This window comes from Sus scrofa, chromosome 6 (assembly GCF_054392235.1).
Source record: "Sus scrofa isolate SSC_HxYL_T2T_F1_AM1 chromosome 6, Sscrofa_HxYL_maternal_Yorkshire_Landrace_v2.0, whole genome shotgun sequence".
Lineage (NCBI taxonomy): Eukaryota > Metazoa > Chordata > Mammalia > Artiodactyla > Suidae > Sus > Sus scrofa.
Window position 1 is genome coordinate 148,945,539 of NC_139388.1, and position 18,927 is coordinate 148,964,465.

The 18,927-nt window shown below is 43.7% G+C and overlaps 1 protein-coding gene across 3 annotated transcripts in view; it reads left to right on the top strand.

The window, feature by feature from the left end:
- The window catches only part of WLS (Wnt ligand secretion mediator), a 129,992-nt gene that overhangs the window by 102,999 nt on the left and 8,066 nt on the right, over positions 1-18,927 (top strand). For all 3 annotated transcript variants that reach the window (XM_021096488.2, XM_003482073.5, XM_084964744.1), the window contains 6 exons: positions 2,043-2,211; positions 4,467-4,564; positions 4,921-4,984; positions 6,937-7,080; positions 8,292-8,375; positions 15,597-15,750. In XM_021096488.2, coding sequence (XP_020952147.1) covers positions 2,043-2,211; positions 4,467-4,564; positions 4,921-4,984; positions 6,937-7,080; positions 8,292-8,375; positions 15,597-15,750 — 713 coding nt within the window. The remainder of the gene's footprint in view (positions 1-2,042; positions 2,212-4,466; positions 4,565-4,920; positions 4,985-6,936; positions 7,081-8,291; positions 8,376-15,596; positions 15,751-18,927) is intronic.

The following is an 18,927-nucleotide window of genomic DNA, read 5'->3' on the forward strand; positions in this document are numbered from 1 at the left end:
ATCCACCTTGATGGTACTCAGACATGCCCAGCATGTGCTCACTGTAGGGCTGTTGCACTTACTCTTCTTTTTACCTGAAATGCTCCTTCCTGGGTATCTTTGTGGCTCAATGCCTCATTTCCTTCAGGGTCTTATGTATTTTCTGTGCTAGAGGGTTTTTCTAGCATACCGTATTTAAATCGCACCCCATTGCTCTCCATTCTCCTACCTTGCTTTATTACACTTCTTCATAATAGTTGTTCTCTATTTATTATCATTCCTCCCATATCCCTCTGCTCTACCCATCTGAATGCAAGCATCCCTGGAGCAGGATCCTCACCTACTTTGTTTACTACTGAATCCCCAGCATCTAGAACAGTAATTGGCACAGCGCAGGAGCTCAATAAACATGAACTAGTTGAATGAAGGAATGATGGCACTCCATCATTAACTTTCTTATTGGATCCTCAGTCCTTTCTTTTCTTTTTTTTTTTTTTTTCTGTCTTTTGTCCGTTTAGGGCTGCACCAGCAGCATATGGAGGTTCCCAGGGTAGGGGTCGAATCGGAGCTGTAGCTGCTGGCCTACACCAGAGACACAGCAACGCCAGATCCGAGCCATGTCTGCAGCCTACACCATAGCTCACGGCAACGCCAGATCCTCAACCCACTGAGCGAGGCCAGGGATCGAACTTACAACCTCAAGGTTCCTCATCGGATTCTTTTCCACTGTGCCACGACAGGAACTCCAAGATCCTCAGTCCTTTCAAGATAAATTTCAAATTTTTTATTGAGCTAGGCAAACTTCTTCATCAACTCAGCCTTTTTTTTTTTATTTCTTCGGCGTCGTGTCCTGTCATTTCCTGTCACACACAGATCCCCAAAGGCTTCAGGTTGTTCCAGGCTTCTGTGCCTCCTTCCAGGCTCTTCCTTTGGCTTAGAAATGGCCTTCCACCTTCCTAACCCTGACTCACAACTGAGCTCAATTTCTGTCTCTCTCAAGGTTAGAAGTCCTGGTAGCAGCCTGTGCATACGTAGCTCTGTCATATCACTTATCACACTTTATCTGGCTCAGGTACTACATATACCTCCACTAAGGAAAGAACTGGTCCTATTCATTTAGGTATTTGCGACCCTAACAAAATACCTGTACAGGAGTTCCCATCGTGGCTCAGCAGTTAACGAACCCAACTAGCATTCATGAGGATGCAGGTTCGATCCCTGACCTCGCTCAGTGGATTAAGGGTCTGGCATTTCTGTGAGCTGTGGTATATAGGTCACAGACACGGTTTGGATCCCGAATTGCTGTGGCTCTGGTGTCAGCTGGCGGCTACAGTTCCGATTTGATCCATAGCCTGGGAACCTCCGTATGCTGTGGGTGTGGCCCTAAAAAGACAAAACAAACCCCCCCCCCGAAAAAAAACCCCAAAAAAACCTGGTACATGACTTGTGGCTTAATAAATAGATCATGGGTGTGAATGAAAGTATGCATAAATCGGTTATGACATGAATGATATTTTGATAGAGATGTGGCGATTAGCAGGGGAAAAGCAAACCCAAACAAGCAGCTAAAATAATTTGTATTTCATATTATTTGGAGTCATGTATTATTGAAACCAAATATGCTTATATAATTCATAGTTGCTAAGGATATCATAATGATAAATGTTCCTAGTGATCAGGTTAATGATAAGCTGAATAGGTAAGAGAGGGTAATTATATTCAATGAGATCTGTTTACGAAGGCAAGGGAGAGTGAAGACCCTGTAGGAAGCTTTTGATCTGAGGTGGCACCAAAATAAAGTTAAGAGCATTCAATAGGTTAGGTCCAATTACTGTGTAGAAAGATTAATGCAACACTCCTTTACTCTGCAGTGGTGCCAGTGAAAGAAGACATTTTGCATTTCTGTGTAAAAACTCATTAGGAGAGCAAAGAAACTGATCATATGGCTTCATTCTCAATATAAAATATCTCAGTTCCCCAACCTGGGTTTTTCGATTCTGAATCGGAAATGTTTTGCCTCGCAGATGAATAAACTTGTTTTCGTGATATTTTCTCACCATCAGAGTCATCTTTGCCCTTGGGATCTCCATGACTTTTATCAATATCCCGGTGGAATGGTTTTCCATTGGGTTTGACTGGACCTGGATGCTGTTGTTCGGCGACATCCGACAGGGCATCTTCTACGCAATGCTTCTCTCCTTCTGGATCATCTTCTGTGGCGAGCACATGATGGTGAGAGCCCCCTGGGTGAGGCAGAATGAACTAGTGGTTGCAGGAGTGAGTTCAAGAGCCCTGGAATCAGACTCTTGGTTCAGATTCCTGCATCACCACTGTACATGAGCTGGCAAGTGACTTAACCGCTCTGAATCTCAGGTTCCTCATTTGTAAAATGGGTTGTAAAGTCTAATGTATGGGTTTCTCATGAGGTTTAAATGAGATAACATGGATAAGTATTTAGCAGAAAGGAAATGCACAAATGTTACTGATCATCACTCTTTCTTGCTCTTTGGCTTTGGCTCCCTGCTTGTCCCCAGGACCAAAGTAACCATCAGAGAATGTGGGCCTGGCTCTTTCCAGCTGGCAGTTTGTCCAGGTGGCCTAGTAACCCTTATTACCCCGACATGCTGACTTCCCTGGTCTCAGTTTGCACAGACACCAAATCATATTTCATGAGGGACTGAAGATACCATAGATAAAAATAAGAATGGTGCAGTCATCATGTTGTGGCTAAGATGAAATGCCAGCTGGAGCTTGGTCCTTGTGGCAGGCACATGGGCTTCATAGGAGAGCGGACTACTTTTAAAATTCCATGGTGGTTTGATCATTGCTTCTGAAGCCTTGCAGCCCTTCCAGGAGAGCAGTGAGAGGAGAGAGAGGCTTTTTCCTTACTTCTGGGGTGGGCATGAGGGGTCCTCCTGCAGATGCACTAAAAATGAGCTCCTGGCAGCAGGGACTCTGGGAGTGGAGGGGATTTGGGGACAGCAGCAGGACAGCCAGCTGGGTGGCAGTTGGGGGTTGTCCAGCCTGCTGGATACTACGGCATGTCTTTTTACTTTCCCTGTTTTCTCACTCTACATTCCTTCATTTACTGTCTCAGCATCTTTTTACAGCTAACAAGAGTCACTGGATTTCCTGTTGTGGCTCAGCAGGTTAAAAACCTGACTAGTATCTACAAGGATGCAGGTTTGATCCCTGGCCTCCTTCAGTGGGTTAAGGATCTGGCATTGCCGTGGCTTTGGTGTAGGCCAGCAGCTGCAGCTCCGATTCTGCCCCTAGCCTGGGAACTTCCATATGCCATGGGTGCAGCCCTAAAAAGAAAGGAGGGGAAAAAAAAAGAGAGGAACTGTTCTTGTTTTTAATAAAGATAGAACTTAAATCTGTTTTCCTAACCATAAGAGACCTTTTACATTTGACATATTTTAATGCTTTTGAATCTTCATTTTGTCCTCTGGGAACCTCCCCACCCCACCTTAACAAGCACAAGTGATAAGTCACATAGGAATTTAATTCTGAATGTGTTCTTTCATGGACCACAGAACTTCCACCACGTAAGGTATGTAGGGAAGCAAAATTTGCTTCTCAACACCAAAATATCTCTTCGGCATGTGAATTATTTCTAGCTGAAAACATCAAGGTCCAAAAGAAACTTTGACCTTCCCCCAACCGCTGGAAGAGAATTTTGATAGCCTGCTCCCTGACTAGAGTTACCGCCAGAGATAATCTGCAAAGCATCTCGGCTGGGCGTGGTGGGGGAAGACTCTAGGCAGGGCCTAAAAGGTCTGTTTACTCTCGGGTCCCATTGTGTCTGCAGGGCCCAGCAAACATTTATTTACCAAACATTTGCTTTTCCATCTCCATGTGAATTGAAGTCCCAAACCACTACCCCAACACCCTCTTTGTCTTCAGCGGAAGATGGTATTTAAGGTGAGGGTTTTGGCCATTTGGGCAAGTGACAGTTTTCCTGGGTCTCTCTCATATATACACGTTATTAGACTTTTATGTGATTTTTTACCTGTTAATGTCTCAGGTCAGTTTAATTCTTAGACCAGCCAGAACCTAGAAGAGTAGAGGAAAATTTCTTCTTCCCCAACAGGTACAAGGCCTTTCTTTGTGTTCCTGGAGTGTCCTGTTCCTATGACTGTGAGAACCCTGATGGATGGACTAACAAAAGTGAGATTCTTAGGGACAGAGGTTGTGATTTCACTTTCTGGTATGCTAGAGTCTAGCGTGATGCTTTGAAGCACAGCAGGTGGTCAACAAGGATTCTTTGAATGACCATCCACCTATAGAATTGCATCTTTATCTCATTTCTCAACTTGCACAGCAGGTTGTCAACGAGGATTCTTTGAATGACCATCCACCTATAGAATTGCATCTTTATCTCATTTCTCAACTTGCACAGTAGGTGGTCAACAAGGATTCTTTGAATGACCATTCACCTATAGAATTGCATCTTTATGTCATTTCTCTACTTGTTTTTTGCTCAGGATCAACATGAGCGGAATCACATAGCAGGGTATTGGAAGCAAGTTGGACCAATTGCTGTTGGCTCTTTCTGCCTCTTCATATTTGACATGTGTGAGAGGTGAGCATGGGCACTGTGGGACTCTGGGCTGAAATGCATGTCACTTGTGTCCATTCCTAGCTCTTACAGAAAAAGTATTTTAAAAGGAGAGGGGTGGTCAGGAGCCTGTAGGATGAAAGCATTGGACACGGTCACATCCTCAGATAAGGAGTGGGCTTAAATCAAAGACAGAACTCTTTTTAGATGCAAAATATTTGAGCTGATCATATTCCTCATGTTCTTTAAGTCCTCTGTGATTTAGTCTAAATGCAGCCCCAACTCCTGGGGCTGAAAAGCTGAGAGTATGTTAAAAGGAGAGTTCTCCTTTGCCTCTGTATTAATTGTGTCTTGCCTTTCCATCTTGTTTCTCTTTGTAGAGGGGTTCAACTCACCAATCCCTTCTACAGTATCTGGACTACAGATGTTGGAACAGAGCTGGCTGTATCCTTCCTTGATGCACTCAGGGTTCTCCCATAGCCGCCTAGTCCCCAAGATCATTTTCTAAGTCCCGCTGATGCTCTCCATATGTGCTCAGCCAGGGCTTTGATCTTCAAAACAATGATAACAGTACAATTAAATCAAATAATGGGAAGAATTAATGCTTGCTTTCAAGCCTGGGTGAGAACAGGCAAAACGAGGAGGTCGCAGCGTCCCCCGATGCAGAGGGATCAGAGTCACTGGTTCTACAGTCCTACGGCTGCCTGTCTAAATTAACTGTTATACACTTGTTTACTGCAGACTGAAGCATGCCTGGCTTTTGCCTGGAGCCACAGAGGTTCATCTCTGGGCCCTTGTGGGAGACCCTGTTTCTGAAGTCGTCTATGTGCCAGACTTCTTACAGTGACCTTGGTGTGCTGGCATTCCAGGCTGCTGCTATTCATTTCCAAGACTGAGTGGAGATAAGGCTAAGATGATTAGTTCCAGAGGAGTCGCTGAGGCTTCTGGTTGGTTGGCATAAACTGTCTGAGTCATCTTCATGATGCAGAAGTGACAGTCTTAGCTTATCCCTTTTAGGATGCTGGATTTAAATATTTTATCTTTCTCAATAATATGTTAAGTGCTTCAGGAGAAAAAGACTATCCCCTGGAGAGGGGAAAAAGGCTTGAGTTTTACTCTTTCTTGATGGATAACATCTGGTCATATGCTGATAAACATTCTTTGTCTGGCCGTGATATTTATATTGGCTTCTTAGTATCACAAGAACTTTGTGAGCAAACTAGAGCAATGGTATCATTGTTTTAAAGATGAGAGAGTTCCCCATTTCCTCCATCCTCCACCCCCCCAACCAAAAAATGTTAACTGCACAACACAGGGAATATTTATATTGTTAGGTCTACTTCAAGCTTTCATTTTATGGATATAATGGAGGTCCAAGGAGACAAATTAATGTCAAGTCCTGCAGCAAATAACTCTGTTCCCTTCACTCAAGGTCACTCTTGGTCTTAGGAAAGAAGGAGAAACTGCATTAACTATATGATTGAAGGTAGTATAAATGCTGAGTTCCCACTTAGTAAATTTTTTTAAAATATGCAACTTGAGGTAGCGTTGGAGCAGAAAGGAGTTGGAGTCTGGTCACCTGCCTCCCAAACCAGCTCACTCTACCCCAAGCCTTGATGGTTCTCAGGTTAAGCTTTAAAGATCAGCCTCAGAACATATTACCCCCACCCTCAACTCCCACCTTGGCCATGTTTCCTTGTGCACTCCCCCCATTCCATTAGACAAGATTTTTCTGTGACAGAAGACTGCAGACTCAACTTCATCCATGCTTGTACTTCAAGACCTTCAATCTCATTCCCAGCATCCCAGCTGCTGCTGGTACTGCACCCAACCCCACCCTATCCCCTTCAGATTCCACGGAATCTCAGTCTCCTTATAAAAACCCAAGGATTAGCCCAGTGGTTCCCAAATATGATTATACTTGGTTTCCAAGCCCTTGGAAAATCTGTTTCTGTGTATCTGCGGTGAGACCTGGGCACCTGTCTTTTTTAACTCTTGAGGTGATTTTAATGCAGCTTTCCATCTGATCAGTATCTTAGAACCAATATCCAAGCTTTTAGTGCTTTTCAATTTTCCTGTGCACATTCTCTCCTTGGGACCTTGTTAAAAGGCAGATTCTGATTTAGTAGGTCTACCTCAGACCCTAGAGTCTGCATTTCTAACAAGCAAGACCTCGTTCTTCTTCTTACTTGGCTTAAAAGCAATTTGGAACATTCCTCACTGCTACTTCTGTGTCAGAAAACCTCTATTGTTGATATTAGAATGCCGGGTTTTAACACTTTATCCCCCTGAAAATTCCTTACGTATTTGGAGACAAAGCGTATTGGCCACAGACCTGGGGAGCAGTACTTGAGTTTTTTGGCTAGCCTGCCATTTCCTTGACTGGACACCATCAGATGGCCTTCATCATTGTGGCTGGGATCTGCCTCTGCCTCTACTTCCTGTTTCTGTGCTTCATGGTCTTTCAGGTGTTTCGGAACATCAGCGGGAAGCAGTCCAGCCTGCCAGCCATGAGCAAAGTCCGGCGACTGCACTATGAGGTAAGCACATCTCTTGGCTCATTCAGGAACCAGTACTCACAGTCTCCTGCTTAACGTGAAGACAGGCATGCACATGCCTGGAGATTGGAAGCCTTTATTTCAAACACACATTGAGAGATTCTCATGTGATGTAGGATCTCTGGGCAAAATAAGAAGCTAAATCCTACCCAGAGTGGCATCTAGCTTTTTGGCTTATCTAGATCTTGGAGTTTTCTGTGATAACAAATATCTTTCTATGCCCAGTAAGGAGTAAACTTGTTGAGCAAGTTCTTCAGCTTTGTGGAATGTGGGTCCATACTAGATGGGAGATCTGACTCTGGTAGCTTTGGAATTTGGCTTGCTCCCAGGGTTCCCTTGCTGAGAATCAGCCTTAAGATTGGGGTTCAGCCCAGGTGACCTGACTTCTAGACTTCAACAGGCCACATTTCCCCTACAACATGCAGCAGGTGCTCACACACCGTCCAGTAATCTGTGTTTGTAGATCGTGTCTGTATTCAAGAGGAATGCCTGACAGCCTCAAATCCCTAAATCGGACAACACATTCTTAATTTTTCAAGGCTCTCTTGGGCTCATGTCTAAGTGACTATCTTGGAGACATAGGCCTGATTCCTCTGTGCAAAGAGAAACGGAAACTGCAGAACCACAGGATTTTTATATGCAGTGGAAATAAAAGCACCTGAATAAGAGACACCCTTCCCTGAAAAACAGGTTCCTCAAATCCTTCTCTCAGGAAACAGTGGGCACTTGCAGAAGCTTTGCCTGTGTCTAGAGCTGGAGTGACACGTGAAAAAACCCAACCAAATCCACTTCATGTTGATTAATATGCACATTTCTTTTTGTTCACTGGAGCAGAATTTTATTACAGCCGCAGAAAACTTGGATTTGGTAACTTTGAACCCTTGCAGAGAAGCATAACCAGCTTAGCAGGGAAATTAGCAGCCTCAAGACGTGCTGTGAATATAATTTCCCAGGCTCTGGTATCACTGTTTCATGAAAGATAAGAACCCAGGAACTATTTGGTCCAATAAATTTTTCAGCCACAGTCACCTCTGCAGGAGAAATGTTACTCCGTGAAATTATTTTCCCATCACTCCTAGGGATTTGGCTTTACAGATTTCCTTAAAATTAGCTTTTTATAGATGTTTATATTGAGAAAAGGATTGGTGGTCGCTGGTAAAATGTTAAACTGGTCTTTCTCTCTTTCCTGATAGGGGCTAATTTTCAGGTTCAAGTTTCTCATGCTTATCACCTTGGCCTGTGCTGCCATGACTGTCATCTTCTTCATTGTTAGTCAGGTAAGTGGACCCTGAGAGGTCAGGATGAGAATGTCCCTGAAAAGTTGCCTCCACTTTGCACAGAAAATTCTATAGAGCTACTGAGAAAGGAGCAGAGAGGCTATTTTGCTGGGCAGTGAATCGGGCCTTTTGTTTTTTGGTTTTTTTTTTTTAGGCTTCTTTAATCTGGTATTTGTTATCAGACTGAATTTTCCTTTCAGTACAGACTCATGGGAGGAAAAAGTAGCTAAATAAATTAAAAGTCTGCAGCTAGATTGAAGGGAACTTGTTTCATTTTCTTCAGAGAATAAACTTTTTAAGCCCGGTAGCAGAACACCAACAAGCAAGTATTAATTTGATTTGATCCTTATGTAAAATGGATCATTTTACAATCCATCAGCCATTCTTTGTAATAATTACAGTACCACTTAAACAGGAAACGTAATTCAGAAGTCTTCTTGATGGAGCTGTACCTTTCTGCTGGTTATTTCCAAAACTCACAGTTGTGCAATACCTGAAAATCTCAGTAATAGTAATGATAATAATTTTTAAATATTGGTAACTGGTTTTACAAAGTGGAAGTCCTGTTTAAATCACATGTATTATGTATTTATCATTTGTTTGAACTTCACAAAAATCATATGGATAAGTAGGATAGGAATTGTTATCCTAGAATTGCATTGCTAGAATTTGAAATCTTAGGGCCTTAGAGACATTTCCCATTTATGCTGTTTCCAGCTGGGTGGGACTGTGGATGGATTACGTAACAGTTCGAAGGTTTAATTTTCTTATCTGTGAAATGGATATAATAATAGAACCACCTGAAGAAGTGGCTGTAAGGATCATATGAAGTAATGCTTGCAAAGTGATTTGCAGAGTGCCTGGGCATGCTGTGAGCATGAATAGCTGTGCTTTTATGAATAGCATCAAGGGTGAATGTTGTGCCAAAGACATCCGGTAGGTTAGGGACCAGAATCCAGTCCTTTTGATTTTCTTTGCCAACTGCTCTTTCATCCCTATACTTTGTTAAAATTGAGAATATTAGTAGTGCAGATAGAGCCTTAGGATCAGACTTACCCTGTTCTGAGAGCAAGCTTCTTTTTAGGAGAAGGGTTCCTAAGCTTTTTTTGTGTCCTGGACCCCTTAGGCAACCTTAGGTGATGGCCGTGAGGCTCTTCTTTGAATGTTTTTAAATGAGCAAAACAAAATACTTCTGATTTCTTTCCTTTTTTTTTTTTTTTTCTTTTTTAGGGTGCAGGACATGGAGGTTCCCAGGCTAGGGGCTAGGGGTCAAATTGGAGCTATAGCTGCTGTCCTATGCCACAGCCACAGCAACATCAGATCTGAGCCATGTCCACGACCTACACCACAGCTTAGGGCAACACCAGATCCTTAACCCACTGAGCGAGGCCAGGGATCAAATCTGTATCCTCAAGGGTGCTAGTCAGATTTGTTTCTGCAGAGCCATGATAGGAACTCCAAATACTTCTGATTTCTAAGGCAATCATATAGATACATTGATAAATTCATATATCTTTTACAATTACACATACTATAGAGATTTCAGATGTATAAATATAATTGATATGAAAATATGGTTTATATTGGTGACAAAATGACAGGTAGTACTAACATTATGGAGATAGGTTTTCTGTATTCATTATTGAGAGAAATGGTAACTTTTAGTTAGAGGTTGGTGAAAATAAAGGGATATTTTTTTCCTACTCTGGTTCATAGCCTCCTTGAATTCTATCCAAGGACACCCAAGGGTGCCTCTTACCCCTAGAGCCCTGTCGTCTACATCCACTGGGCAGGGTTAATGCTGCTGCTGCTGAAAGCTGAAGTGAGTAGAAAAAATAAAATAAATATACATACATATCTCAGTTCTGCTCACCGCCCTGCTCTGGCCTACAACAGTGCTGTGTTTGATTCAGACTGTTTGTTTATAAAACCTTGGAAGCTTCACCTTCCACTCCAAGGGCAGTAAAAATATTTCAAATTCTGAATGAGTTTTTTATTCAACCAGCTGAGGCTCTACAAGGGGGTCTGAGACCAGACTTGTCCCTTGGCTGATTCCCTCATGTGACCAACATGCTTCCCAGTCTTCTAGCCCCTCAGTAACGAACGCACTGTGACACTTCACACAGCCAAGTCTGAGAGGCTGAGAGAACAGGACACAATCCTTGGAGGATGGTACCTCAAGGAAGACGGGCTGAGGAATAAAAGGCAGTTCTCAGGGAGGCACAAAGAAGGGGCACCTTTGCTCCTAATGCATATTTCTGTCACTCGGGAAAGCTGAAGCTGTTCCCCACAGCCCCACCCCACTTACTCTCTTGTGTCTGACCCAGAAGTCAAAAGGGACTTTTGATTGATCTGTAAGGTGGCTACATGTTGCCTGAATTTAATCTTGTATATGTTTAATTAGTGCATCGTTTTGAAGCAAAGGAGCCCAGTCTTCCAAGTCTCCGAGTTTGTGGCTTTTCTTTGGAGAAAAAGATCAATATTCCACTGCCCCAATATTTTCTAACACGGCTCCAGCTTGTGGCTGGCTTTTTATATCTGCTGCGACAGTCAGCCCAGAGTGGATTTCAACTCTAAGGGGGTAGCAATGAGGTCTTTTGGATTCCATTAGCTCCTTACATTCCTCCTGCTGGGTTATTTTTTTTTTTCAAGGTTTATTTATAGATATCTAAGACGTTTTCAGGCATAACTCTCGGTGTCCCAGGTACTGTATTAATACAGTCATCAGAGGATTTATTTTTTTTTAATGTCATTTTGGAATGTCTCAGCAATGAGCTCACCTGAAAGAAAACCTATTGGGTAACTTTTTGAAATAGATCCCAGCCTTAGGTAAAAGGAATGTATTAAAACTCCCATTATACTCGCAGGCTTGCTGGGAGAGCTTGCATTTAAGCCCCATGAAATATAATGCGAGGGGATCTCGCCAGGATATTGAAGCTCTGAGGCCAGGAATGAAAGGCCGGCGGAAGCTGTGGAATGCAGTGACCTTGAGGCTTTGTAGCTGGGTACTGAGGTGCAGTCTTTTAATGCCTGCCATTTTGATGGCCTCAGTCATAGCAACGGAGCGATGGCACATCACAGCCTGGTATTTTAGCCCCTTCCCTCTGGAAGAGAAAGAGGCGTTCCATTTAGAGGTGGCAGGCAGTAGGGAACAGAAGTGCAACACAGGAGAGAAGGTCATTGACCTTCGCTAAGGCGACTCCAGGTGCCTGACATTTAGGTCAAGCCACATGCAGCAAACTCCCAGAGAGCCTGTCCCCAACACCCCCCCCCCCCTTTTTAAATGTGTGATCACTTCCTTCTGTTACTTACAGAGGAAATGTTTCCAGTAAGAGAGCCTGTGTCTGGGATTTGGAAATCTTGTTGTGAAGTGGAATGTTGGTTGTCAAGACTACTGGGTGTAAAGGGATTTGACCTTCACTTGGCTACAGGGGCATAATTGGGTGGTTTCACACAAAAGTATATTGTTCAAATGTGAAATCAGGAAAAACAGAGACTTTTAGAAATAAAACTTGAGGCTGAGGGGAGATGATTTTCTTTTCTTTTTTTTCTTTCTTTTTTTTTTTTTTTTGTTGGGGCTACCTGATTTTTCTTTCTGAAAGTTAGAAGGGGGTGACTGTCACCTCTTTGCCTTGTCGTTAATAAGCTTTTGGATTTACAAGGCCTGTTCTGTTGAGACTGCTCATTGTGGTACGTATTGGTGAGAATGTACTCAGCGCTCAGGGTGTCTCAGGCATGAATAATTGAGAGAGGAGAGGGGAAAGCACAATGGGGTCTCCAGACAGCAGAGTGACATTATGTATACAGTCCGTGGATGCAAATGCAACTCTGCCCTCAGCAGGAAATAATGCATTGAGAGATTTCAGATTAAAGAGTGTGGGTAATTCTGCAACTCCATTCTAAATAAGCACATGTGTCTCACAGCAGACATGAGATGGGGGCATGAATCTCCCCTTTCCTCAGCCAGTCCTGCTCCAATATGTCCCTCATAGAATAAGCATCTCGTTTCAGCAGTTCTCCTGTAAAATTATATTTTGCATGTAGAGCCAGTTTACTAGGTACCAAATACCTCTATGTCTGGGATAGTATAGTACATATATATTGCTATACAGATTTGAATGTACAAACCTGTGTGTGTGTGTATAATTTATACTGTATAAATAATGCGATTCTGGTCAATTAAGTGGATTTCAAAGGAAATTTAACCTACTAGTTGCCTTATATGCTAACTTGAGAGAGCATCCTGTTTAAGATAATAGACCTACTCTTGTGTTGCATGATGATAAGGAATACCTCCTTTTGGAGTCAGAGCCACAGCTTCCTGGCTGAGCAGTCTTGGGCAGGATACTCTGTGTCAGAGTTTACTCATGAGTACAGTGGAGATACTACCTGCCTACTACATAGAGTTGTTATTAAGACTAAATAATATCTGCTGTGTAAAATTCTTAATCTAGTGCCTGACACATCATTAGCATTGAATAAATGTTAACTCTCATCCTTGCTATCATTTCTAAAAATCTTAGCTCTGTTAATATCCGTGTGACCGATTGAAGTGTCAGTGTGGAAGACAGTAGAGAGCACTATTTAAATGAAATTATGCTTATTACCCATTGACTGTTCCTCTTACTTTCAAGCGTAATTAGTATGGTTTACTCTGGACTACAATATCTCCTCTTTACTTCTCAGTCAGGTATTTCCTAAAAGTGACTTTTTCTATCCCCCCTGTCTACATCCATGTATTGGTACGGGCATTCCAGCACATCCCTGTCCTTTGCTCATATTGATTCAGTAAACATCCCTCTGTAGAGTGCCATTGTGTACCAGGAGTGCAGGGGGCTGTTGCCTTGGATGGATCAGTCATGCCAATCCCAGCAAGAATCAACTTCAGCAAAGTTGTTAAATACTGCGTATCTCCAGCTAATATCACAGGAAGGAGGCTCTTCCAGGCCCTTCCCCTAGCTGAGGGGCCCACGGCCTTAATAGAGCAGAGAAAGGAAGAACCGCCCTACTTCACATGACCTTTAGGTCCTCTAGCCTAGCCTCCTCTCCTTGATCACATGAAGTAGAGATCTCGGAGTTCCCGTTGTGGCACAGTGGTTAACGAATCCGACTAGGAACCATAAGGTTGCGGGTTCGGTCCCTGCCCCTGCTCAGTGGGTTAACGATCCGGCGTTGCTGTGAGCTGTGGTGTAGGTTGCAGACGCGGCTCAGATCCCGCGTTGCAGTGGCTCTGGCGTAGGCCAGTGGCTACAGCTCCGATTCAACCCCTAGCCTGGGAACCTCCATATGCCGTGGGAGCGGCCCAAAGAAATAGCAAAAAGACAAAAATAAATAAATAAATAAATAAGAAAAAATGAAGTAGAGGTCTCTTTGTTATGACAGCAGGTACATGTGTTTCCAGAAACTATCCTAAGGCTTTTTTTCCCCTTCCATTATGTGTGTTAAAAATCATCTTAAGTGTGCTCTGAATATTGTAATTTTTATAAAGTTGGGACATTCTGTACTTAAAACAAGAGTGACATTTGGAGACATTTCTAACTACTAAATCCTAACTAGTAGGATGAATGCTGGTACGTTGTAAAATCATTAATAGTTGAATGCTGGTACATTGTTCTCAAATCATTAATAGTTATGAAACCCTTTCCCACCCACCCCCCAAAAAAACCCCCAATCCTGAGCATGTCCTATAAATTGAATTATTTTCCAAAATAAATAACCTGGTTAACTGACACTGTAGGTCTCATAGAAGGAAATACCTATGCTTATAGCTTTATTCTGCCTGGGGTCCCTGGGGGTCATAGGTTATATAGAAATGAATGTAGACGTACTGCCTCTTAAGCAGGGGGTGAAATCAACTTGCTTGTTAAAATCATTAACATTTAGAGATACTTTAGCTCCTAGCAGGAGGGGTTCCTGGAGATGGTTCGTGTAACCCATCCTCATTAAGCTGTCACAGGAACCTCTGTCCAATACTTTCTTTTATTCCCATTTAAGATTTCCTGTAGCAAGCAGAAGTGGTCAAAATCATTTCATTGATCTCAGAGCTGGCACAGATTATTAGTCCCTCTGCTCTACATTTCTTTTGACAGTTCTTAGTGTAATCCATATGTCCTCAGACCGCCCTTAAAACTATGACCAAGTCATTAACATAGACAAAGGCAGCCTCAGAACATCTTGCTGAATTGTAAAGCCTATGAAACCTTCATAATTACTGTGAGTGACGTACATAGAGTGACATAAAATAAGATTTATTGAGTGTTTGCTGTATGCCAGGATATTTCTAGAACATTTTCACTTCCTTCAGCTCAGTAACCCTGCAAGTTTTTGTTTTGCACGTAAACAAACTGAAATTTCAAATCTTAATCTTACATCTCTTTTTTTTTTTTTTTTTGTCTTCTTGCCTTTTCTTGAGCCACTCCTGCGGCATATGGAGGTTCCCAGGCTAGGGGTCGAATCGGAGCTGTAGCCACCGGCCTACCCCAGAGCCACAGCAATGAGGGATCCGAGCCGCACCTGCAACCCACACCGCAGCTCACGGCAATGCCGGATCCTTAACCCACTGAGCAAGGGCAGGGACCGAACCCGCAACCTCATGGTTCCTAGTCGGATTCGTTAACCACTGCACCACGATGGGAACTCCAGTCTTACATCTCTTATGTTAAACAGAAAATGAGTGGTGGAGCCTGGATTGGAATCTGGGTCTCTGACCTCAAGCCTGTCTCTCTCTGCCTCTCCACACTGCCCAACCCAGGAAAACCACTTCCTCCAAGAATCCAGAAGTTTATTTAATTAACCCGTCAGTGCACTGGGTGCTGAAGATATGGCAGTAAACAAACCAGAACTGGTCTCTGCCTGCAGGGAATTTAGGTGTAGCTGGGGAGACAGATAGCAGAGGAGAACTATCATTGCGTATAAGTGCTAGACTCAAATGCAGTTTCATTATGCTAGGGATAATGACGTGTGGCTGTTTTAGGAGGAGGTGCTCCCCAGATATTGCTGATGTGCAGCCAAGATGAGAACAGCTGTCTTTGAGCCTGACATATAGTAAGCCCTCTGTTAACCTGAATTCATGGTATATGATTCAGATTAAAAAAATGAAGTCTTACCTGGCCCTTCACTTTCCCATGTATAGAAGAGACTTGGTATTTGTGTTAGTTGGTTCCGAGGCTGGGAATTGTGTTTCTTCTGGGTTCCAACTGAATGTCATTCCTTTTCCCGTAGGTGACTGAAGGCCACTGGAAGTGGGGCGGTGTTACGGTCCAAGTGAACAGTGCCTTTTTCACGGGCATCTATGGGATGTGGAACCTGTATGTCTTTGCTCTGATGTTCTTGTATGCACCATCCCACAAGAACTATGGGGAGGACCAGTCCAACGGTGAGTTCCAGTCTCTTTGGCATAGTTGTACTCAGGATAAGTAGGCTTCTGTCTCCACAAGACTTAGATAAGAAAGGTTCTGGGTTCCCCAGTCAGACAGTCTCTCCAAGTGTGAACGAGCAACCCCAGGGACTCTGGAGCTATCAGACAAAAAGCCAGCACGGGGCAGATACTTCTGGAAGCCCTCATTTTCTTTTTTGTCTTTTTAGGGCTGCACCAGAGACATACAGAGGTTCCCAGGCTAGGGGTCAAATCGGAGCTGTAGCCATGGGCCTATGCCACAGCAATGGGGGATCCGAGTTGCATCTGCGACCTACACCACAGCTCATGGCAACACCAGATCCTTAACCCACTGAGCGAGATCAGGGATCAAACCTGCGTCCTCATGGATACTAGTCAGATTTGTTTCCACTGAGCCACGATGAGAATGCCTTTTTTTCTTTTAATCTTTAAAATAATTGGGAATATTGCATTCCAGTCCATGATATGTCCCAGCCTTAGTACAAAAATTAAATTTGCTTTCCTCAACTTATTGAACAAGATTAACTCTTGGAAAGGGTGCCACATTTATTCTTCTCATTATTGAGAAGCACAGTCTGAGATATTGGGGGAAGAGGGCTGGGCCCTGAGAGTTAAGGTGGAGCTAGCTTCATGTTTCCCTTGCTCATTTTCCTGCAAGCCTGCTGACACATCCAGCCAGTAGCTATTTTCCGGTGCCCATAGCCTTCTTCTCTTAAGTGCCAGTATGTGCTGTTTTTGGTGCTGATGCTGCAAGGAACCTTGGAGAACTTAGCCAGTCCAGTCATTTTATAGTTGAGGAAACAGGCCCGGAGAAGGGAGGGGCTTGGCTGGCGTTTCTCTACCAGTCATGGCAGGGGAAAATGAACATAAGCCTGGACCAGTGCTGGTGACATGGAAGAGGTTGCCTGGTACACAGCTCAACTGATAACACCTTTTCCTGTGCATAATTAGTCCTACAATGTTTGGTTCCACCCTTACTCTTTCTACTCTTTTTCACACCTGCTTTGCCCTAGCCATGTTCCCGATGTTCCTTAAACATAAGATGTTCTCTGTCAAATCCAGAGCCAGTGCTCTTCTGTCTGCTTTGGAGCAGAAACCAGGTCTTTAAGGCCTGCATGTCTGCATGGCACCAAGGGTTAGCCTTGCTCATACGAAGTGCTCAGCAAATGTGTGTTGAGTGTATGCATTCATATCCTGCCTCCATCAGGGCCTGATAAAACTCTGCTCATCTTTGGGGCCCATAAACAATGTTTCCTCCTTCTTCAGACCCCTTCCTGATCACCCCAATCAGAGTCTGGCAACTTACATTCAATTGAATATTGTCGTCATGGGATATTGGTAGGTTTTAATAATCAAATAAGTTTGAGAATCATTGGGGTTTTAATCAGAAGTAATATGTTTTCATTACAAAATATCATAATGCCTTTAGCACATTAATTTGCACTGCATGTCTTTTAAGATGGGTGGGTGGGTTAACAGCACTTCAAAATTATTAGAGCATTTGGCCCTGGAGCCCTTTTTCCAGGCAGGGTATCTTTTGGAACCTGTTCTAAAGAACAGCCTGCGGGAACATGATTCCACTTTTCATGTGATGCTCTCTGTGTAGGTGTAGTAGATGAGTTTGCTTGTGTCTTCTCTCTCCTGCTGGATCTCAAAATCCTTCAGGGCAAGGATTGATTCTTAAAGGTGCTCTGAAAATGTTGACTGGATTAATGCTTTAGAAATAAGAGTTCTAAATTAGCTTTCATACTTCACACATGGGCCAGTGATCTTGAGTCAGGGATAAAAAGAGAGGCATGATGACATGAGAGACGGGGCAGGGAGAGGAGGGCATCTGTGCTGAGAGTCAAGGGTAGCAGAATAGTTTCAGCTTCCATCTGCCCCCAACACTACACCTGCTTCTTCTGCACAAAAGCATCCTAGACACTAGGCCTCTCTTCCTCCCTGTCACACTCAGTATTAGGTCCATCTCTGGCCGTGGGTTCTGGGCAAGAATAAAGACTTTGGCTTACCTACCCACCTGCCCAACTCTTGGTTTGATTGACATCCCTTCTAGAAAGCTTGTGAACTAGGTAACCTCCCCTTCCACTGCTAGCACTCCTTGTTTTACCATATGCATGGAAATGGGAGCATGTGGTCTCTCAAACAGTGGCCCTCTGTAATGCCAGCAGGAAGGGATTCTGGGCTTGTGAACAAGAATCTTGATTTCATTTCATGTCCATCCAGTTGGACTTTGACAGAAACCATATGGATCTGTCCTTGCCTTGGGAGTATTAAGCCCGAACTTAGGAGGTGGAGTTCCTGCCTTCCAGGAACTAAAGCAAATACTGGACTCCTGCTGTGTTGGAATGATAACCCCAGTAGGTAATGATTACTGAGTACTGACTGTGCGCTACAACATTTTATGTACCTAAACTGTTCTGCTTGTTTTTGCTGGGTGACTGTTGGCAAACTACTTCACCTCTCCCTGCACCACTTCTCCCACCTGTAAGTAATCTCTTAAAGTCTTTGGGGACTGTAAAATTCTCTGGTTCTCTTTATTCCTATTAGCAAGGAAGGGGCAGAAGAGTACCTCCCGTCATAAAGTTGGCAGCCCAGGGGGTGATTCTGTCTCACGCAAGGGGTTTCCAAACACTGGTGAGAATTTGCCCAAGCCTAGCCCTTTCGGAGCTGTGGCCACGCCTGCAGAAGCAGGATGACTGTCCACCACCCTGTGGGGCTGGATGCTTGGGCTGCAAGCCAGGTGTCAGGCAGCTCCCATTAGGACTTCTCACCCAGACCAACAGCCATCCTCCTAGGCTTCAGACCTTGCAATTGAGAATAGCACTTGATTTGTTCCCCATCAGATTTTGTTGTTGTCAAAGACAGCTTCATCTGTAATTTCGCAGAAAGCATAAAAGCTGTTCTCAACAGGAGGTCATATCCCCCAAATCCCTTGCCAAGAGGTGTTTGGACATGTCCGTGGTTGTTCTGGATTGTCATTGCTGAATGGGATGTGCCACTGGCCTCCAGGGGCCAGATCCTAAGGATGCTAAATGTCCTGCAATGAGCAAAACAGTCCCTCGTAGTAATGAACTATCCTGCTCCAAAGGCCATTAGGGCCCCTGTTGGAAAACATTTGTCAAGCAGTTTAGCAGGCAGATACTTTGGGGACCC